This window comes from Hippocampus comes, unplaced genomic scaffold, assembly GCF_001891065.2.
Source record: "Hippocampus comes isolate QL1 unplaced genomic scaffold, H_comes_QL1_v1.1 scaffold104, whole genome shotgun sequence".
Classification (NCBI taxonomy): Eukaryota; Metazoa; Chordata; class Actinopteri; order Syngnathiformes; family Syngnathidae; genus Hippocampus; species Hippocampus comes.
The window spans coordinates 781377-804521 of NW_017806072.1; the positions used below are offsets into that span (position 1 = coordinate 781377).

A 23145-nucleotide genomic window follows, 5' to 3' on the forward strand; every position below is an offset into this window, starting at 1 on the left:
TAGTGCAAAGCGCTCTCTCGCATAAACAAAAAATACCATTCAAGGACGGTACAAAATTGCTGAACAAGAAACCAATAGTAAGAGCAAGAACACGTTTTGTACATTTTATTTAATAAAAATCAACTCTTTCAAAATTGTAATATTATTGAGATGCTATGTTTGTTTTGCATGTCATTCCAAATCTGCAACAAAAAATGTTAGGCCTACTCATGTTGTAGTACAGGTATAGTGCAATAGAAAACCTGGTGTTAGTGCAAATAAGACATGTCTGTCATCTAGTGGGGATTGGTGATATAATAACTTAAAAAAATTTTTTGGATTTTGGCACCCATATATTCGTGAATCCATCCATCCATTTTCCCATCTGCTTTATCCTCACAAGGGTCGCAGGGGGTGCTGGAGCGTATCCCAGCTGTCTTCGGGCAGTAGGCGGGGGACACCCTGAACCGGTTGCCAGCCAATTGCAGGGCACACAGAGACAAACAACCATTCGCGCTCACAATCACACTTAAGGACAATTAGGAGTGCCCAATGAACCTGCCATTCACGTTTTGGAATTTGGGAGGAAAACGGTGAACTTGGAGAAAATCCACGCAGGCACGGAAACTCCACCCTGGAAGGTCGGAGCCAGAATCAAACCCTGCACCTCTGGATTGTGAGGCCGTCGTGCTAACCACCGTGTCGCCTATATTTGAGGATTTAAAAAAAAACATTTTTTTCACATTTTGGATTTATCATATTGCCAATCATATGTTTGTAAAATTTGAATTAACATTTATTTCATTGCATCGAAACATTGTCAAGCTTTATTTTTTCTTTTGAGCAGTGGACCCGTATTGTTCAAGTGCAACTTCTTTATTGTTGTTTGTTAAAACAATTTGTTGTTTGCAAAAACAATTTCACTTGTGTGTTTTTTGTTTAACCTACATATGAGAACATGCCAACTAAATTGTCACCTCGTCTGTTTGATTGGGAAAAATCAACATTTTTATTGTTGAATAATAAGGAGACAAATAATATAATATCCAATTGCAGAACTCAAATTATCATCAGTTCATAACTTAATAACTCTCAAATATGTGTTTATCTTACAAAATTACTGCCGGTCAGAAGAGGCATGCATTGTACTGCAGTGATGTTAGGTCTGCATTAATCCCACAACACTTCTCACTCCAACCACTAGATTGTATACTCGCACTGTTCAAAAATGGAGTGGTTTACAACGAGGGCTTTTATTGGTATATTCCTCTGCCTTTAAGTTCATTTAATGTGAAGTTAATTTACTAAATGGTTTAATTTGTAGATATACAGGAACCTTGCTTTAAATTGCAGTTTAAAATCAATTAAATTAAAATGATTTACTTGCTTAGTGACTTTATTTCACTTAGCCACTATCTGTCCAATGAAACACTAAAATTGTAATTGTAACAAATGTATATTCTTCAAATACATAAATGAGTTCAGGAAATAAAACTACAGGAGTGATGCTGGATACAGGACTGAATTTCACCCTATGCCACAGTGATTCATGACCAGGGTGATGGGGCACCTAGTACTTATTTCTTGAGAAATCACCAGGGTTGTGGCAGGAAGGTATCCAATGTCACTTAATTTGTCAGAAAACATTACTTATTTATTACAAATAAAACTTTTCCTTTCTAGTATGCCGTAGGTGAGCAATTAAATGCTTTTCCATGTGATAGCAGAAGGTACACTAAACTTGTTGGCATTCATAGAATTGAATAAATCATGGTATATCCGTGTTGTGTTCAATTGAACGTGCCCAGATTTCACACTAAGCCAATTTGTCAGTAAATCAAGGCAAGATCATTATTATTATCTCAAGAGAAAAGAGTTAGTGTTTTGTTGCCTTTACTTTAGAATTAAGGCAAAATGATAAAGTAGCAGCTTTAGCCAAATGTTACACGGCAACTCCTCACCAGTGTGGTATCAAGAAAATTTCTAGTTTACTGGCCACAGTTTATACAGTTACACCTCTTATGCCTATGTTGGCTTTGTCAAGTTTTGTGAGTGTTTACATACACGACATTGAAGCTATAGTGTTAAGGAAGTCATATTAAAACCGTACCAAGTGGCTGGCTACCCGCTCTCACCAATAGTTGGGATAGGCTCCAGGTCACCCGTGACCCTTGAGAGGATAAGCGCAACAGAAGATGGATGAATATTAAGAGGTGTGTTTGCCCTGATGGTCATGTCATCAAAACAATTTTTCTCAAAGCGATGTGTTGGCATACCAACGGCACATTTGAGTAAGTGACCTCTTGACGTTTGAACATCCCTAATATCAAAACATTATGGAGGGAAATCAGTGCAATCAATTTAATAAGGACCGTAGCAAATAATACAATTGCTATTTGTGCACATATGCCTTTGTCTCGCCTCAATGCAAGTTGTCAGGCTCATGCTTCTTTCATTGTTCACCTGACTGGCTGAGATCAGATGAACCTGCCGGGATGACGCTTGAGGCAAGATGATGGTGACGCTAAAGAGGATGAGGGCGTAGTAAGCGAGCCACAAGACCTGCCCCTCCTTTCTGGGAGTATATGACATGGAGAGGTATCTCAAAGGTGTGCATTCAGTTTAACGGCATATAAAAATGATCACCATGCCCATCAAGTAAAAACTGGATCGACTGATTTCATACGCGCTCTGCTTTCTATGCAAGTCCTCCTGCCAAATGGAACTTTTCGGAGTTGAAACTGGCATTAAGGGATACACCAACACTGCCAACTCCTCCCTCCGCCTCTCTGACAACCACTAAATCACTGGACAGCGTGGTTGGGTAACGGGCATTTTATCCTTGACACTACTCTAAGGTGGATACAACTTCTTGGGCCAGAAGCTTACCAAGAATGGGCATCATCTAGTGGATTTTTGACGGGCAGAAGTATCAAGACACATTTGAAATCAAGAAGGTAAAGACACCAACATGTCTTTGGGAGCCTTGAGGGAGAAGATGCTAAAGTCTGAGACAGCAGAAGTGAAGTCAACAGTGGTCAACTCTTTGGGGAAACTGCAAAGGTGAGAGCTGTGTGTTTTTCCCGAAGCACTTATCTGCAGTGAGTGACGATTAAAAAAAAATTATTGCTTTTTTCACTCAATGTGATGTGACATCTGCTGTCAGAGGGATAACATAGCCAAAAATAAATTCTTAAATTATGCAGTATGTACAGTAAATACTGCATTGTTGTGCCTGCCGAGTAAAACCTGTAATTTAATCTTGGCTCAATTTTAAAACAGTAATACATACCTCATCTGATAAATAATTCACAGAGGGGTGCGTGCTTGTGTTCATGTGCGTGCGTGCGTGTGTGCGTGTGCGTGTGTGTGTGTGTGTGTGCGCGCGCGCGTGTGTGTGTGTGTGTGTGTGTGTGTGTGTGTGTGTGTGTGTGCGCGCTCGTGTGTGTGTGCGCTCGTGTGTGTGTGCGCTCGTGTGTGTGTGTATGGGTGTGCGTGCATGAGTGTGTGTGTGCAGTAAAGCTTTTGCACATATGTAAGGTATAGGCATAATTTTTGGAGTCAATATTATAAATGACATGGTACGTTCCTACAGTTTTATGCGTTGACACATTTCATGAGCAATCAATGGCAAGTACTCTAATGTCATATGTGTCCTAAATTATATTGGTTCTGTACTGCACTGTGCTTTGTAACATACCGAATATTGCTCTCCCAAAATAATGGGATGATGTCTATACAATGAGAGGAATATGTCTATCATATCAATATTATGACAGTTATTATCATCATTACACAGAAAACATTTGCATCAACAGCTCATACAACCTCCCAGAATTTGTTATAGTTAATCTACGATATATTTTGGGGAATGCTTTATACTAGGGGTCATCAACCTGTTTGAAACTTAAGACCTCCTTCTAGGCTGCTGGTTAATGCGGAGGGCTACCAGTTTGATAGTATGCACTTTTGAAATAAATTTGCTCAAACTACCTTCATATGTTATAATCAATGATTAATGATGTTCATTTCTGAGAAGACACTGATCACATGAGCGATTTTACACAATAATTATGAAACAGATAAATATCAATTGGCCACACTTCATTAGAAATATCTGCCAGTGTTCACATTTTGAAATGATCGCTTATGCAATATTCCTGGAGAGTCACAGTGTCTAATCATCGGTGAGCTATTTTTGGAACAGGCCCGTGGGCTACTCGTATCGTCCTTTAGGGCTCCCTGGTGCCCGCGGCCTCGCTGGTGACCCCTACTTTACACATTTATCAATCAAATCCACACAAATGCACACATTGCAATCAAATAAAAATATCCCTGCCCTGCCTAATTCTTCCGTACTTGGTCACATCACATGTCAAGAATACAATAACCCATACTGTATATATTTTTTTTTGTATGATCCGTTTCCACTTGCAATGTTGTAAAGCTGCACTGCATCGTCCATGAGGTAACAAATAAATCACAAATGTGAAAAACATATGGAAGTAGAATTAAATGTCATTTGATATACACTGCCGCAACATACTTAGTGAGTGCAAATATTAAAATCAATCGCATCATGCTAAATACCCTGCGATTGACAAGCAACCTGGTTTAACCCTCCTCTTGCCCAACACCATCTTGGTATAGCCTCCAGCTCACCTACGACACAAATAAGGACAAGTGGATGGACACAAGTCACTGATGGCGTAGTGGTACATTCGCCTGAGTTGTGTGCGGGCAGCGTGGGACGGTTTCCATTCAGTGACGGTGTGAATGTGTGTGTGATTGGTTGTTCGTCTCTATGTTACCTGAAACTGACTACCGACCAATTCAGGGCATACTCTCCCAAAGTCGGCTGGGATAGGTTCCAGCACCTCCTGCGACCCTGTTCAGGAAAAGCGGTTTTGAAACGGATGGATGTAATGGATGGATGGACATACAGTACATATATAATATGCAAAACATCACCATTAATAAGAAAATTGTTCTGCTGTTTTTTTGATCAGGAAACTCGATGGCAGCAATGTAGAAGAGGAAAGACACTTTGAACTGACAGAGGATGGGCGTCCGGTGGCCTCCACATCTCGTTCCGCTCCACTGCTGGATTGTAGCTGTGGCGGTCTGCCCAAGCGTTACATCATCGCCATCCTCAGTGGTCTGGGCTTCTGCATCTCTTTTGGCATCCGTTGTAACCTCGGTGTTGCAATTGTGGAGATGGTGAACAACAACACCATATATGTGAATGGAACTGAAGTACTCCAGGTAGACATTCTTTGGTCATATATTTAGGGATTTTTTCCAGAGTGATAGTTCATCAAGAGGCTATGGGGTCATGAACGCCTGTCCTTGAGGGCTCCTACCTTGCATGTTTTAGATGTCGTCCCCCCACTCCCCACCCCCCTCCTCCGACACACCTGATTCAAATGATCAGGATCATTATCAGGCTTCTGCAGAGCTTGCCAATGAGTTGATCATTTGAATCAGGTCTGTTGGAGGAGGGAAACATCCCAAACAGGATAGGGACTGTTGAGGACCAGAGTTTGGGACCTGTGTTCGACACAGTCCATCTTCATAACTCTCATTGTCTTTTTAGAAAGCTGAGTTCAACTGGGACCCAGAGACAGTTGGACTTATCCATGGCTCTTTCTTCTGGGGCTACATCGTCACTCAAATTCCCGGTGGTTTCATCTCAAACAAGCTTTCTGCTAACAGGTCAAATCTATTTCTTGACTTCAGTTGGTTGGCTTTCTGTAACTACCGTTTTCATGACACCTGTTGCATTGCATTAAGCAGTACTCTAAGTCACTCCATTGAAGTCACTCACAAGTCTCAACAAACTCGTGAATAATTATTTTGACTCCATATAAAATAAGGGACTACATTCCATTGCGACTAGGAATAAATAAGGCTGCCGCAGGTATTCACATTAGACTATTGCAGAAGAACATTCATATTTGTTCTTCGAAACAACAAGACAAACATTGTCGAGACTGACGGTGGTATTCTTAAATGGTTAAAGCTGCTCAGTGCTCTGAGCAGTGCCGATGGAGTAGATAGTAGCCCTGTAATAAAAGCTTCACAGGAAAAGAGGACACGCCACTGACAGAGTTAATAATGAAAGATCCTGCCTCTGATTTCTTTCTGAAACACCACTGGAATATTACAAGTGTCACTTACACCCTGTTTTGGAAAAAAAGAGGAGAACGGGGGATTCAGTGAGGGAGAAAAAATGGCAGGGAGCTGAGAGTCATGGCGGCTCTCAAGAAGAATTGTGTGTACTCGATGGTATTACCTCACTGCATGACAATCAGGGGTGTTTGATGTGTCTCATTACATAGCTGACAAACAGAAAATAAGCCATGTTATAGAGTTTCACTTTATTGAGATGTTTATAGGCTGGCGTGTTCTGAAAAGCTCTTCAGTTAGTCAACCCAGTGTTTTAACATAAAAAGTGGGAAACTCACGCTATTCTGTTATTTTACTCCATACTATATGCATTTGTAGGTTCATTGATAATAATGATATATCAGACACTGAAAACATACAGAGCAGGAGATCATGGCTGCACATGGCCAAACGAATTCCAGTACACATAACATTCAAAACCTTGAAATCAGCATTTTGTAGAAGAAATTCTGCTTGCATTGGATAGGGCGTTTGGTACCATCTTATGGCATCTGAGAGTGAGCTGGAGGGAACGCCCTGCGCTCCCGCCAAAAATGAAACCAAAACAAACAGAAACATGACAGTCGAAGAAGTACTTGAGTTTACTGTATAAACACAATAAAAACGATGCTAATTTCAGTTCTTCTGTGGCGTTTTACATTTTCTTTCAGCTTTAAGATAGCGGATTTTCATCAGACAAAATTAAATGGTTCGGGTTTAATAGTTTGATGTTTAAAAAAATATTCAATGTTGAATTTAATTTGATGTGTCGGTTTCACACTAAACTTCAAAATGTGTTGACAACCAATACGAAGCGTGCACAATTTCCTTCTTATTCGAAAAACTGTGCAAGGGAAATTAAGCAATGATGAGATGTGTGAAAAGGAGAGCCGAAAAAATGTCCTAAAAAGTCAGATCTTCAGGTGCGTTTTTGTTCACAATAATTCATGTCCTCTGCCACCAAATCATAACATAACAATATAAAGTAAACCTAAAAAATTATTTTCTTTTTGGCCACTCGATCAATATATTTTTGAAAAGAAATGACTACGTTTGAAAAGGGAAACATTGTAGCCACCAACCATGAAAGTACGTGAGGGTTTTTATTTAATTTAAATTTTCCTTATTGTTTTATCTTGGCAAGGCAATTGAGAACAGATTCATCATTTACAATGCCGACTTGGCCAAGAGCCAGCAGACACCAGAGTAAAAAGAGCAAAATAAAATTAAGACGAATACAGAGACAAAGTGTACAGTGTGATGTCGTAAACATCACAGAAAACGGTGAATGTAAGGCTCAACACAGACTCAAAACAGGTGAAGTGATCATGTACAGTTTCCTAACTAACTTTTTAAAATGATTTTACAATGAATGAGTTGAGTTTTATTGTTTGTGACAGGGTCTTTGAGGCATTTGGGACAGAAAATTGTCAAGAAAATGCACCCAAAGTGTTGTATACTTATAGGAATAATTATATTCACCCCGAGGAGATGCACAGATGGACAGCTTTAAAAACAGTACACTACTCTATAATCATTTATAGTCACCATGAGATTTGTTTTTCTTTTTTCTGTTTTTCAATACGGTACACAAACACAAGAAGTATGTTTACAAAATTAACCACAAAAAAGACACACAAAATATGTACACGCTGTATTCACTGTACACAAAACTGTAAGCAAATCAAAGGTCATTGTGCGACCTTAGCCTCTCCTTCTGTCTGCCTCTACAAGATAAAGTGAAACACATTTACTCATTAACTCATCAATGTGGAGGCAAACGACATGACTTTCACGAACAGAACAGTGACTGTTTGCTCCCAACTACTTTTGATGTCACAGAGATTACATTTCGGTGCATATGTGACTAAACCTAATGGCGTTCTACTAGAGGTGTTCCGAGAGGCTTCAAAATGTGTATCGAGTAATGAAGGGGGAGTTTCCTCACAGGGTTGCTTAAAAATGCATGTTTTTTTTTTTCCAGCTTACCGTGTGAAGAGTTATATTGTAGTTTCTCCACTACTTTGGAAAGTGTTATAGAAGCGTTTAGTTTGAGATGATTTGGACATGCATAGTGCTCTGAGCAGCTGGACTCGTAACTCAAATCACTGGTTATTAATCATTTATCCACTGAATCCCACATCTATTTGAATGGATTACTAATTGTATTTTTCTAAAAAAAAAAAAAAAAAAAAAAAAAAAAAACGTACACTTAAGTACTGAGCAAGTCAGTAATCCCAATTCTTTACGAAGTAAATCCAAATGAGAACTAACGCGAGATGTTTCGATTGAGTTTGATTGTTTCTGATGCTGTTCTTGGATGTCGCGATACTTAAGGTTACGTGTCAGGCACAACATACACTAGTCCAAAAAATATAACATCCAATTTTAGTGGCCTGAGGCTGGTTGATGTTTGCTGCGAGCTTGGCCAGCTGCTGCTGCACATCCGCCGATTATTCTCCTGGTTGTGAGTAATGCCAGTGAGTGCAGTGCTCTTCGCTCCATTTCCATCAACATTGGCAACCTGTGCATGGGTGGTGGACTTCTGCTTTGCCCCGAGATGTTGCTTCATTCTAAGGGTTTCTGCTGCCTCATGGTCTTCTTCAGTTATCAAAAAGGAGTAACGGTTCAGCAAATGCGGGCAAGTTCGACTTCCTGTTCTTCAGTTGTAACTCAGCAATGAGGTTGTTGTCCCATCACCCACGACAGAACTGGTTAAGATGCCTGTTGACAATATCCTGAAAGGTATCCATGAATGTAGCAAACAGTTCATCGCCATCTTGTACAGTGCACAATGGGCTTCGTTTAACACTTGTTAGACTGAATGTTGTCAGGTGCTCAACTCACCAATCCACAAAAAGTCCCGTGTAGCCTGTCATACTATCTGCCTATACCCGCTTCAACCAAAACATATTAAAGACCGCGTAATTGAAACCCGATTGGCCAAGTAGCCCATTTGACCACGTGACGTCTCACAAAATACAACTATGGGCCAATATCAACAATATAAAATAGAGGAGTCAAGTGGAAACCAAGTTACAAGGCAACATTTTTTTCTCTCCAATGCCATCATGTGAAAGTGTTGCTGACATTAGGGAAGTTTGACTCTGTCCCGCAAGTAAAGAGTAAAATGATGCTGAAGAAAATTGTCTTGTCTAACCAGGAAACTCAATTATTGGCATGGTTTCAATTTAAAAATACATACCAGTGAGGGTCGAATGCAGGTCACATCCTATTTTAACAACAGATCAGTGTTACGTACGACTACAGAGGCTATTTTATTACTGATTGGTGTTGATGCAACACCGACATTCTGTTTTTAACACTGCCTCCAAACTTTTGACGCTGGCCGCTTTGCACAGCAGTCACGTAGTTTTGTAGTTTTCTTGGTAGCGAATGCAATCTAACTGCACATTCCCCTACGGCAAATGCGTTATGTATCCTTCTGCTCTTGTTATTTCAGTATTTACTTTGAAATTAAATGACATTTTCAAGGCATAAATGATAGGACGTTTCAAGAAAAAATAGCCAATTCAACTTTGATTGTGTAAGTGAGTCAAGTGGTCAGGGACAATTAATAATGGCCCGTTTCTCTCAAAATAATGTCGGCTTTTTTTTCTCTGCAGGGTGTTTGGCGCTGCCATTTTCTTGACGTCAGTGCTGAATATGTTTATCCCATCTGCAGCGAGGGTTCACTATGGCTGTGTCATGTTTGTTCGCATCCTGCAGGGCTTAGTTGAGGTAAGAATGCGAATAGTGAAGTTGTTGAGAAATGTCCAGCGGACATGGGTTAATTATTTGGGGCACATTTCCCATCTAGGGTGTGACCTACCCAGCGTGCCATGGGATGTGGTCAAAATGGGCTCCACCTCTTGAACGCAGTCGATTGGCCACTACATCCTTCTGTGGTGAGTTGAAGTTACGAAGGGAGCCATCCTTTCATCCATTTTCTATGTGTACCTCAAATGTCCCCACGAGGGTCATGGGTGAGCTGGATCCTTTCTCTCGACAGTCTGCTCCAGTTTCCTCTCACATGTTAGAAAACTGTAAGACTAAATTGTCAGTAGGTGCGAATGGTTGTTTGTTTTCCTCAAGACTTAGAGCCATATCCTGTCTGTTTTACATCTCTCGCTCTTCAACACACCTGATTCAAATGATCAGCTCATCGGCAAGCTCTGTAGAGGCCTGACACGATCATGCCCAATTGAACTAGGTGTGTTTGAGCAGGGAGGGATCTAAAACAGGCAGGGTATGGCTCTCGAGGAACCAGAGGTCCCTATCCCTGCTCGAAAGTATATAGCACGGTTAGGGTACTCCGGTTCCTCAACCCTAATGAGGAGAAGCTGTCTCGAAAATGGATGGATGGAAACGCCAAGAATGGGTGGTCAGGTTCCGTCAAGTGACACTGACCATAAAGAGCCTGTGAGAGATAAATTCTGCATGATGCACCAGCAGGTACAATGGCAATCTGCACAACAAATTACCTCAACCTCATCAAAACACTTAGACTAGGTCAACATCAGTGATATTTGATCTCACAAATGTTCTTTTGGATGAAATGGATCAAACATCGCACTCTAGCATAATAATGCAAGAGAAATATTTATGTTACTGTAATTTTCCTTATTCAGTAGCAGTGCTTCTCAGTTATCTTCTGTTAGAAAGAGAAAACATTTTGGACCACTCAACTCTCTATAAATAGTATAATTTGTCAATATACAGTAATCCCTCGTTTATCATGGGGGCTACATTCCAAAAAGAACCAGTGATAGGTGAAATCCGTGAAGTCATGAGCTTTATTTTTTTTACAGTTATTATACATTACTGAACTATGGATACAATGAAACCAAAGACCAAAACCTGTTTTCAGGCCGAAGCACAAAAATAAACAAACGTCTTCAACAAATAACTATGATAGTTTTTGGAAATACTGTACTGTAAGAACGCAATTCACTGTTTTAAAGCATTAAAAAAACTGCACTAAAAAATCCGTAAAACAGCGAAGCTGTGGAAAGTGAACGCGTTAGAGCGAGGGATCACTGTAACTGTAAGCATACCTCTGCTTAACATTGTATCCTTAATAATTTCACATAAAAATAACAAGAAAGAAAAAACCTCTACTTACAACAAAGAATAACATTAACGTGTTTTTTTAGTCTTTCACAGAAAAGATTTGAAGTGCATCAATTCACCTAAAATATGAAAAATAAAAATACATGAGAGCGCCTCTGCCACTTCCTGTAGTGGTTGTGCAATTACACCATGCCACTCTCTTTTTCAAGTCATTATTGGTGTTGGCGTAAATGAGGAGTGTGCTTCCATTCTAGCTTCAAACAGACTAAATTACATTTTCCTTGTCAGCAGAAAAATTCCTGCTCCTTTTTTTTTTTCAAAGGTGCTCGCAATTGTTTGGCTATTCATTTTTTCGCAAAACCAAAAGTAAAAAAAATCAGGAATTGCATGGAACGCATATATTGGTACTTACCAGTGACATTAACCACATGGTTAACTGACAGTGCCATTAACTAACAATGTGACTCACCATCATTTGAACAGTGCACATTTAACGCTTGGTTAGCTAACAGCAGGTTAAGAATTTAACTGATGGTTACACGTTAACCAGTGGTTAAAATAGCATCGAATTGAACTGGAACCAGAATTTTTAAATTGTACAGTTAACTCAAAGTTTCACTTAATTTTTTTCATTCAGAATACTGTAAAAATGCCACTGCCGCCAAAGTGACATCGTGGCTTGAAAATAATATTGAAATTGAACTCGCCTTTTTCCAGGATCCTATGCAGGAGCCGTGATCGCCATGCCTTTGGCTGGTGTGTTGGTTCAGTACATTGGGTGGCCGTCAGTCTTTTACATCTATGGTAAGAAGTTGAATGTCAACATCTGTTTCTGTATGTACAATGTAAACATGCCAGGCAAGAATGAAGGCAAACAAGAGTCTAGAGCTGCCAGGAGCATTGAGACATTGAGTCAACATTAAGATGCGAGAGGAATTGTTATTGAATAAAACATTTCCGAGTGAAAGGGACAACTTGCAAGTCATCATTTAGTTTTTACTCTGGAAACCAATTTCCAGAGATGGGCAGCCTCAGCCCGGTGAGTCCGTGAGTGACCTGCCATCGCTATTCAGTCCGGTCAAGTCTCTCCGAGTTGTCTGCAACATCTAAACGGTGTCGTGAACGGACTTACCGGTACTATGCCACGTCACGTGCCGCACACCTGATCATACAGGCAAATACAAAAATAATACAAAATAAAACAGTGTTGTATACCATCCTGTCCCAGATATGTCAATGACATGTATTCCACATTGGTTTAATTTCACCACTGACCATGATGTGCGTGCTTCTGTTATCATTTTATTTATGTATTTGTTGATATATTTGTTTTATTTGGCTGCCTGTCGCGGCGTCTGTGTATGACGTTGAAATTAAGTTCTCAATGCCGACTGGCTGTCGCCGACGAGGGATGAAGTGGGCCCACGTGGGTCAGCCTGAAATGCCCACCTCTGCTAATTTCATTCAGTATTTTAACCAAACCATCTCGCATATCACCTATTACGGTTTGCATAAAGCAGAAATCGTTGACCAGTATTTTATGAATTTCAGCATCACTGTTCAGTCATCAGTAATCAATCACCAATTTTGAGAAAAAAAAACAATGGAGAGCTTAATTTATTCAATGCACCTATTAAGAATACTTTACTAGAGTCAATTTAAAGATTGTATCACACTAATGACAGTTCTAATTCCAGTCTGCTCATGACTAGGCTATTTAATTGCATGAGCACTTCGAACTACACCAGACTATAGCGCAGCATGGTTGGCGTTAGAAGGTTGTCCACAAACTTAGACCCACAAATTTAAGTTAATTACTCAAAATGTCTTCTGCACAAGATACTGGTGTACTGCATATACAAATTAAAAATATATGTAACATCATAGCCAACAAACATGTAAAGAACACCATGTAGAATTATCAATGGATGTCTTGTCGTCATGAAATAATCAAGATACTTTACTATTAGTCGTTACTTTGAATGCATTGCACAATAAACCTTATCTGAATTGCTTTAGTGATTGATTAAAACGATTAATACCGACATAAAATTCACATCTTGCTAGATGTTTTTTAATCAAAAGCGACTCTGCTTTTTGTGCGATATCATCTCATGATTTATTGATGTGAAATAGCCTTTTCCTGTCTGGGTGCTGTGACTCATCATTTCATCTGAATAATAATGAAGCTTCTCAGGTGGAGAGTCAAGGTTCCAACTTGGTTTAATGATTCTGGCTCGCTCTCATCAATACTTTAAAAGGCCATTTGTGGACGTACTGTAGTATGTTTTAGTCACTCTTTTGTTCTATTGCCAAAAGGTGTTTTTGGAATCCTGTGGTATGTCCTGTGGCTTTTGTTGGCCTATGGAAGTCCTGCTGTGCATCCAACAATCACGGATGAGGAAAGAACATACATTGAGTCCACCATTGGCGAAACTATTCACCACCAGAATGTGACTCAGGCAAGTAAACAGGTATCAGTTACATTGAACATTTCGTACAGTATGTCAACGTTACTTTTTTTTCTCACCTCTTACACGATAAGAAATTCAAGACACCATGGCGCCGTTTCTTCACTTCCATGCCAGTCTACGCCATCATTGTGGCCAACTTTTGCCGCAGCTGGACCTTCTACCTGCTTCTCATTAGCCAGCCGGCATATTTTGAAGAGGTCTTTGGCTTCCCAATCAGCAAGGTTGACCTCATGCTATCATCACACAGAGAGACCATAAATCAAGGCAATGGTATTTTATGTTACATGTTACAGAAAACTGCATGATGCTCTTACAGGTAGGGATCCTGTCTGCCGTGCCGCACATGGTGATGACTATTGTTGTTCCAATTGGAGGACAGCTGGCGGACTTCCTGCGTAGTAACAAAATCATGACCACTACGAATGTGAGGAAACTCATGAACTGCGGAGGTAGGTTGAGGAAACCATTAGCAACATGCACAATGTACACAAAAGGTGAACACACTGAAATACTTACACTCAACCCTGTTTATATATACCGGGATATATTTATATATATCCCGGTATATGTGTGTGTGTGTGTGTGTGTGTGTGTGTGTGTGTGTGTGTGTGTGTGTGTGTGTGTGTGTGTATATATATATATATATAAACTGCAAGATGATGCTTGCGTCACTTGCAGGTAAGACAAAGTTTTAAATATCAATTGTTTGTTTATTTTGTTACAGCCATTTAAATGACCACAATAACCACAGCCATATTTAGGTTAGAATCAGAAATCAGAGCCATATTTAGGTCAGAATCAGAAATCAGAAAAACCTGGTTAACGAGGTTCGCTCAATTGTTCGATTTCTTTCCAAATACATGATGTAAAAACCGGCACATTGATTACACTATGAAAATTAAATGGCTCGATACTCAGCTACTGTTCGTTTCTGTCAGGGGTGGTGCTGTGTGTGTGTGTGTGTGTGTGTGTGTGTGTGTGTGTGTGTGTGTGTGTTCACCAAAATCACTAGCACTGGCCCTGGAGCCATGCCACTCCCTCTCCAGGTTAGTAAATAGACGCTGTCTCCAAAAGGAGACTTCAAAAACGGGTCTTGAATGTACGAGCATTCCACCTGGCATGAGCAATACTGTATACTAAAACAGAACAGGAGCGGCATGCCTCAGGTGGTAGAGTGGCTGTCTCCCAGCCTGCAGGTTGTTGTTTCCTCAACTCTTGATTGACTTCATTTAATAAACAAATACTATCCAAATAAAATTTACTTAGAATTTCTTTGTGGAAAAAAAAAAACAAGTTTCTTCAAGTAAAAGTTTTCAGTGTGCGGCATCAGGTGGTGTTCTGGGATTTAGATAAGAGGAAAAGGAGGAGGAGAAAACGTACGACTTCTGTATGTACACATATTTGAACTAATGCAACTCCGCAACAATTGAACGGTGTGTCGAAATTCCGGCCACAAAGCATTTGGCAACTCTTTGTTTCTGTTGTTTCACAGTACACAGGGTTTATGTACTGTGGCACATGTGGGTCTCTTGTTCAGTCAAACTTTCAAACTTTATTTATATAGCACTTTTCAGACATAAAAATGCACCTCAAAGTGCTGTACAGTTAAAACATTTCAAACTTACAACATAAAAAGAGGACCCAACCCCCTCCCCATTGTTGAGTTTGCACAATAATAATGTTCAGTAATGCAAGTGAACCAAATGTTTTGAGGTTATTTCTGGCATCTGTTCATTATCATGTGTCTTTTTGTAGGCTTTGGCATGGAGGCTACTCTGCTTCTGGTGGTCGGCTTTTCACACACCCGTGCTGTGGCCATCTCTTTCTTGGTGCTAGCTGTAGGCTTCAGTGGATTTGCCATATCAGGTACCGATACTCCCATGGTAGCACAATTTAGTAGTACCCCTACTTAGGAGTTTTTTTTAGATAGTGGCCATCACTTGAGTTGCAAGTGAGCTTCAGGCTTTTCCAAGCACTGGTGCAAGTGAAACAAAATGAACCCATTTAAAGTGGAATCTCTCAGTGGAAACTCTCAGTGGAACTTCGGTTCACTTACTAATTGGTTTACAAGAATTACGCTTCCTGACATCCCTGTCTACGCGGAATGCTCAGTTGTTCGCTTTCACACACAATGTAAAGGTTTTTTGCAACGTTTCGGCATGTGTTTCTTTTTTTTTTTCTTCGTTAAATTATCCCTCAGTATAGCTCCTAAGTGAAACATGCAATTATACAATAAGGAAGCCCTCAACTCCCCGCCTTCTCAGTCCTTGCCTCCAATACTGGAGAGAGTGTGTGCGTGTGTGTGTGTGTGTGTGTGTGTGTGTGTGTGCTTGCACTTGAGCTGGCTGTGAGCTCGTGACAAGGCACTCACTTGGTCATGGCATTTAAAGGTACAACACAAAAATGTACCATTGTGTGTGCGTGTGTGTGCCTTTTGGCTACACTTCATAAAGCCAGTTGGTTTCTTTCCATTATTTTCTTGACAAGTGCAGGTTCATCCTGAATTTTTTGTGAGTCATGTATAGCCCTCTGCAGAAAATTCCAATAATTTACAATAGTTTTCAGATTTATCATTGTCACTACACAATCCCATACTGTGTTGGCAGGCTTTAATGTCAATCATCTGGACATTGCTCCTCGCTATGCTAGCATCCTGATGGGCATTTCCAATGGTGTGGGAACGCTGTCTGGAATGGTGTGTCCCGTGATTGTTGGAGCCCTGACCATTCATAAGGTACAACTTATTTTTTTATAATAGAGGTTGTGATAAAAGTTGAGTCAAAGTTGATTAATAGATGATGTCAAAGATGTCAGGAGTTACGGCTACGGCATACCTATATGTCATCAAAAGGCCAATATGTGCTCCTCGCAAGTAGGACAGAATGCTTGGGAGGGAGACTACTGACAATCGTCCATGAATCTGCACAGTTGTTTTCGTAACAGTGTTGCCTTTGTATTGGACTTTAATTTAATCCCACTTGAAACAAGAAGCATTAAATTGACCGATGTGGTGATAGTAATAATTCAACCATGCAAACATTATTATGCGCAGCAATGACGTGACATCATCTTTAGTGGATGTCTACATCAAATGAAGAAATTAAACATACAAAAAATTAGTTAATTAAAATTGTAAGCCTGCTCCAACCCACGGGCCATATGTTTGCGCCTCTACCTCCCTTGGGTAAATGAAAACGCTAAGGATTTTGAGTTTGTTCGTGTTTATTTAGCATCAAGTTTCAATCGGCTCAAAGAAAGTTGACGTACATTCAACTTCATTAGATAAGTTACAAGAATAAGTCACTTTGGGATAAACAGCATCTGTATTTCTAGGTAGAGTCTGGGTATGGATTTATCACCATCCCTCTGATCTCAGAGGTGCATCATCAAGAAAGCAATGTTTCTTTCAGGATATTGTTTGACACAATTCACTCTTCCCTTCCGACAGACCCGTCTTGAGTGGCAGAACGTCTTTGTTATCGCATCCATGGTGCACTACACAGGGGTCATTTTCTATGCTATCTTTGCCTCGGGAGAACAACAGGACTGGGCCAACCCTGAGAGCACGTGTGAAGAAAAATGTGGCTTTGTCGAAGAGGACGAGCTAGCTGAAGAATCTGAGCTCAACAGCGAGAGCATGACAGCTCCCAAAATGAGTTACGGAACGACCGATAATGCGTCAGGTCAGAGACACGGCTGGACAAAGAAGAGAGGGGTGACCATGCAAGAGGACGATGAACATTACGCTAATGGAGAACCTCAGAATGGATACCAGTGAGCGGTTCGGTGCACATGAAGAAGTTCACACTTTGGTGACAATCCAGTTTTACACCTGTGGAAACTAACCATTATGTACCTCAATCAACTTTCATCGACTTAAATGAAAACACCGGTTTCAGAGTGATGACTTGTCTTTGAAAGCAAATTGTTACAGAAGAAGAAAAGCTTAAAATGTTGTATCTTGATCAGTACTTTAGAACTCATTTGTCTTGTCACATGTCAAGTGTCACCTATGCAACATGCAGTCTGGATTTGATAGCAGACCATAAAGATAAGTGTGTTGCTTTTGCTTGAATGCTATTGAGGAATGAAAACATGAGCTATCCCTGCACAATGTACTAGTAATCCAATACAAGAGCTGTATCAAACACTGACTTCACAAAGGTAATAATGCTCACTTTTTATTAGATCGTGGCAGCACTGTGCTGTTTGGGTCACGGGTTCAATCAAGTCAAATTTATTTACCAAGCCTTTAATCATAAAAGAGTTTCAAAGGGCTTTACACGCACACAGTTGACAAATATTAACGGCATCCCCTGATCTTAACCCCACCGGAGGTAAAACCAAAAACAAACCTATATGGGGAAAAATAGGAAACCTTCAGAAGCGGCAGCAATGGGGTAATTGCCCTTCCAGGATTACCAGGCTGCAGTGGATGCTGAGTGGGCAACATTTAACATAATGTGATGCTATACAATAGTCTAAGAGCCCACTCAATCAGATGAAGCGCTGCAGGAAGGCACCTTCAGAGAATTGGGTCCTTCTCAAAATCCAGACCGATCGGTCAATGTTTATTATTTCTATTGCAGCACCTCTGAGGAAGTGGCCCACCTCAAATCTTGTCCGGATCAATCGGTGCAGAATCCGCACAGTGACATCCAATTAGGTCATCGTCACCTAGCCTCCTCTCAAAGCCAGGGGAGGAGGGGGTAGGAGAAAGAGAAGAATCGACAGCCAAACAAGCCAACATGTAGTTCAACTAAATGCAAAAGCATACAAATAAATATGAAGTGGCCTTTTAAACATTTTGTACTATCTGTAGACTTTTAATACGAGGTATGGGAAGACCAAAGAGCATTATGTTACAATAGGCGAGGTGAGACCTAGCAAATGCATGAATTATGATTTCTTTATCACTAGCAGATAGAATGGGATGGATCTTAGCAATATCGAGGAGGTGATAAAACACAGTTGTAGTAATATTCTTTGAGAAGACAGTTGAATCAAATAGAACAGATTTTCTAGTCACTTCAGATAATACAGTAGTACATTTAGTACAAGACTGGTGTCCTATAATTGGTGTTAATCATGAGCCATCTCAGTTTTTTTCAGGGTTCAGAAGCAAAAAATTTCAAAGCTATAAATTCTCTAATCTCAGCCAAGTACACTTCTAGATTACAGTAATTCTGTGGATTTTCCATTTCCAATGGCATTTATTATTGGGTATCATCGGCATCGCAGAGAAAACTGATGTTATATTTGTGTGTAATATCACCAGGCAGAAGCATGTATATTAGGGGTGTCCTAAATCGATCCTCAAGGGCCGCTGTCCTGCCTGTTTTCCCATCACTCCCAGCTGCAACACACCTGATTCTAATAATCAAGATCGTTCTAATTCTGCGTCAGAGCTGGCTGATGAACAGGCAGGACAGCGACCCTCCAGGCCCGGAGCTGGGCAGTCCTGATGTAGATGCTAAACAATAGAAGGCCAAGTACCGATCCACATGTAACTTGACAAAACTCAGTCGTTTAGTAATTGCCATGGTTTGCACAGTGTGTCCTCTCTGAGAGGTAAGAATTAAACCAAGAAAGTGCTGAGATTGAAATACCGACATATGCTTTGAGCCTTTCGAATATGTTGTGATCGGCGGTGCCAAGTTAGCGCTAAGATTGAGTCATGATGCTGTTATATTGATGAGATGCAGAGTCCATAGCTAGGAGAAAATCATTTGTCATTTAGCAAGGACCGTATCAGTAGAGGGTGGTCGGCCCTAAATCCTAACTGAAGAGATTCAAAAGAGATTGTTAGTGCCGCGTTATCATTAAACTGGTACGCTATGATTTATTTCAACAATTTTCGCAATAAACAGGAGATCTGATACTTGCTTATAATGACAGAGAATCTCTGGGTCGATGTTTTTTGGCTGAAAGTGTAGCTCTGACGCCCCATTTCAAGGTAACTATATGGTGCTGTATGGTAAATTTGATGAATATCTGGGGTTCCTAATTTTGGGTCTCATCTTGTATTTGCCAAAATAATCCCCCTGGTTAATGTTAAAGCACGGTGCCACGTTTGGAATGGATATAACAAGTCATTGACTGGGCCTTGCACTCACCAGTTGCTATTGAGTGACACTCCAGATTGCTGCATATGAATGTAAGGCTGTCTTTTCTTTTTTTTTTTTTTTCCTTATTACGTGACCCTAATATTCCGCCATTGAAAAAAAAAAAGCTAACACAGTTAGGCAGGTCGTGGGTGAAAACGTCAGCGCCATCCGTGTCCTCATCTGACAGTGAGACGCCCCCGGATCCAACCGACCGGTTCGATGGTCATGAACGTGGCATCCATTCTTGGATATTTATTTATTGATTATTTCATTGATTTAAATGGAAAAGATGTAACCTGACCCGCATCACCGACAGGCTTAGCCTTCTCATGCGAGAGCTTGATTATTATGCGCTGCAGCACCAACCTCATCTGATACTGAGCAAGCAAACCGTGAAAGGTCACTTGACAGATTGACAGACCTTCAATCCGTATTGACTCTGAACATTTTTAAAAATGAATCACACTTGTCAGAAAATGACGAAGAAAATGCAGTGTTGAATTGGGGAGATGGCCAGGCCAACACAGCTTTCAATGCCGCTACGTCACGGCTCCACTTCTTGCAGGTAAGTCTGGCTGTGAGCATTAGTTCTCATGGGCTCTTGACAAACAGGTTCCGCAATAAACTTTTTTTAATACAATATATTAGTTTAGCACTGTCAATGTTTTGTCAGGTTTTGCTCTTAATGGCTTGAGTTTCAGTAAGGGACACAATGGAATACAGTGCATCACCTCAACTAAAACCACATTAATAAACATTAACACAAAAAAGCAATTATGAAATCAATATATCTCTCCAAAGACATTCAAAAGTGAGCATTATTCTTTTTTTGTAAATATATTTGTTGATATTTTCTCAAAGTCCTCCGGTTTCCTCCCACATTCCAAAAACATGCATGGCAGGCTGATTGAACACTCCAAATTGTCCTTAGGTGTTAGTGTGGGCGCGGATGGTTGTTCGTCTCTGTGTGCCCTGCGATTGGCTGGCAACCGGTTCAGGCTGTCCCCTGCCTACTGCCTGAAGACAGCTGGGATAGGCTCCAGTGCCCCCCGTGACCCTTGTGAGAATAAAGCGGATCGCAAAATGGATATTTGTTGTCATGTGAGCTTGAATGGGATCTTACTTGACTGCAGATGTACTCAATGATGTGGCAGGTGACTAGGCGTCAGTTCAATTATTTATCCTGTGAGTCTTAGCTATTTTTGATCAAACACATAATAAGTTCATCTCAGAAGCATTTCAATGAAGCCTATTTATTGTTTAGATGTTTGTTAATCTTTCGGGCAAACAAAAACTGATCCATAAAGTATAATCCTGATGTTGGAGAGAACATCGCTTGCGTTTGTGTTTTAATTGAATTGACAAATGTAATGAACTGTTATTTTCTTACATTCAATCGAAGGAGTGTAAAATTAACTGCATCACACTGAAACATTTGGGGTTATTTAACATTGTATGTTACCTTGGAAAAACTTGTGGTTAGTACATCTTCCTCAGAATCAAAGGTTATTGGTTTGAATCCTGGTTCTGATCTTTCTTTCTGGAGTCCTCCTGGAGGTTGCTTGTATTGTATTGCCTTAATTTATTACCACCAGTCTGTATCTCTTGGCATGTGCTGGATCGTCCTCGGGGGCCTCTTCCCAGTGGGACATGCTCAGAGGCGTCCAGGTGGCATCCTGCCTGACAAGATGCATGAGCCAGCTCATTTGGCTCCTCTCAATGCGGAGGAGCAGCGGCATGACTCTGAGCCCCTCCCAGATGAGCGAACTTCTCACCTTCTCTCTAAGGGAGAGCCCGGACACCCTGCAGAGGAAACTCATTTCGGCCACTTGTATCCGGGATCTTATCCTTTCGGTCATAACCCACCGCTTGGTGTGGGTAGGAATGTAGATCAACTGGTAAATGGAGAGTTTCACCTTTCGGCTCAGCTCCTTCTTCACCATGACAGACTGACACAAAGTCCGCATCGCTGCAGACGCTGTCAATCTCCCGCGCCATCCGGCCCTCATTCATGACCTTTTTTTCTTTTGAAATTATATTCCCCTTTTGGAGAAGCACTCCTGCTTTGCCTCCCTACTCCTCTGGACTTGGGTCATCAACCACACAAAATGTGACAGAAGTGTGGTGGCCTAAAAAACACCAAACTTCATGCTTTTTAGTGAGGAACTAAGTTGAAAAAAAATATATACAGCTGACATATGTTAAGAGTCAAATTACTTGCATTAAAAAAAAAATCAATATGAAAACAATTTATTCTGTTTGGTAATTCTCAATGTCGTTCATTTAAAAGGTATTTTTTATTTGTTGTATGTATGTATTTAAGATGTATTTATTTATATTTATAAGATGCATTTGTGATTTATTTGTTTTTATCAGCATGCACTTTCAAATTGGAATTTTACAGAATAGTGTACACAAACAATTCATGAAAGTATAAAGTACAGTACATATTTGATCAGTTCATATGACTTTCTGAAACTACAAAATTCTGTCCCTCTCACTGACTGTTTATATTAGTTGCTGTTTACATTTTTTTTTTTTTTAAGGCGAAGATGTCTCTGTTTCCCGTCACAGTGTGGTAAACATCCTTTGTCTTATCTGTGTTCATACTAGAGTGCTTCAACATAATTACTTGACAGGATATTCCTTACTGGTGTCAGACATATGTTTTTTTTTGGCGGGGGGTGGGGGGGGGTTGTGACTTGCTTTTGAGACAATATCTTGTGTGTATTTGGTCAGCAAATACAAATATCATTATTGATTATTCCGCTTGTGCTAAAGTTCTTGAGTTCTCATGTGTTTCTATATATTTCTAACCTTGACCTTCACCCTACATAATATCTGGATGGGTAGAAAAAAAATAGCCTCTTAGCCAACATGGGGCATCTGCCTTTTTGCCATTGTTAGATCTACAGTTGCAACCGTCGCTTTACAGAGTCCATCAGTTGTGGCTTGTTCCCAAATACAAACCACAGAGTCCAGCAGCCAATGGCAAAGGTTCTGTTTATTCCAGTGAGACTGTTCTGTTGACTCAGAACAACCCCGTTGAATGGAGCAACAGCCCATCAATGATTAAACTATTGTTTATGAGTATTATAAGGGAGGAAAAAAAAGAAATGTATCATCCTATGGTGGTGTGCACAAGCAGCAAGGAAAACGATAGAGTTGGATCCAGTTCAGAGTTATTTGGACTTTATAATAACCTTCCACAATTGATTTGCAACAGCAAGCGTCGAAGCTTTGCTTGAATTCAAGAGGCATTAAGCCTTTGTTAATTACAGCTGTTCTGTTCATTTTATGACTACCGGTACCTCCATTTTTCAATTACGACATTTAGACACATG

General features: G+C 40.3%; 1 protein-coding gene across 4 annotated transcripts; it reads left to right on the forward strand.

Moving 5' to 3' along the window:
- The first annotated feature begins 2077 nt into the window (after nucleotides 1-2077).
- slc17a8 (solute carrier family 17 member 8) lies at nucleotides 2078-17883 on the forward strand. 4 transcript variants are annotated; one of them, XM_019893927.1, is made up of 13 exons: nucleotides 2078-2588; nucleotides 2687-3042; nucleotides 4989-5244; nucleotides 5576-5694; nucleotides 9774-9888; nucleotides 9968-10055; nucleotides 11938-12024; nucleotides 13540-13682; nucleotides 13766-13915; nucleotides 14011-14143; nucleotides 15450-15560; nucleotides 16301-16428; nucleotides 17143-17883. In XM_019893927.1, exons 2-13 carry the CDS (start codon nucleotides 2951-2953, stop codon nucleotides 17470-17472), a joined length of 1752 nt encoding a protein of 583 aa, XP_019749486.1. In that variant the 5' UTR covers nucleotides 2078-2588; nucleotides 2687-2950; the 3' UTR covers nucleotides 17473-17883. The 4 variants fall into 4 exon arrangements, with proteins under 4 accessions (XP_019749486.1, XP_019749487.1, XP_019749484.1 ...); XM_019893928.1 differs by having other exon boundaries at nucleotides 2838-3042; XM_019893925.1 differs by having other exon boundaries at nucleotides 2078-2270; nucleotides 2461-3042.
- Nucleotides 17884-23145: the final 5262 nt, after the last annotated feature.

What these genes read in the sequence shown, in the direction of transcription:
- slc17a8 (XM_019893927.1), top strand. Translation starts at nt 2,951, where the DNA reads ATGTCTTTGGGAGCCTTGAGGGAGAAGATGCTAAAGTCTGAGACAGCA. An exon ending in GGCCACTACATCCTTCTGTG is followed by an intron (nt 10,056 to 11,937) that starts GTGAGTTGAAGT and finishes GCCTTTTTCCAG; the next exon opens with GATCCTATGCAGGAGCCGTG. An exon ending in GTCAGTCTTTTACATCTATG is followed by an intron (nt 12,025 to 13,539) that starts GTAAGAAGTTGA and finishes TATTGCCAAAAG; the next exon opens with GTGTTTTTGGAATCCTGTGG.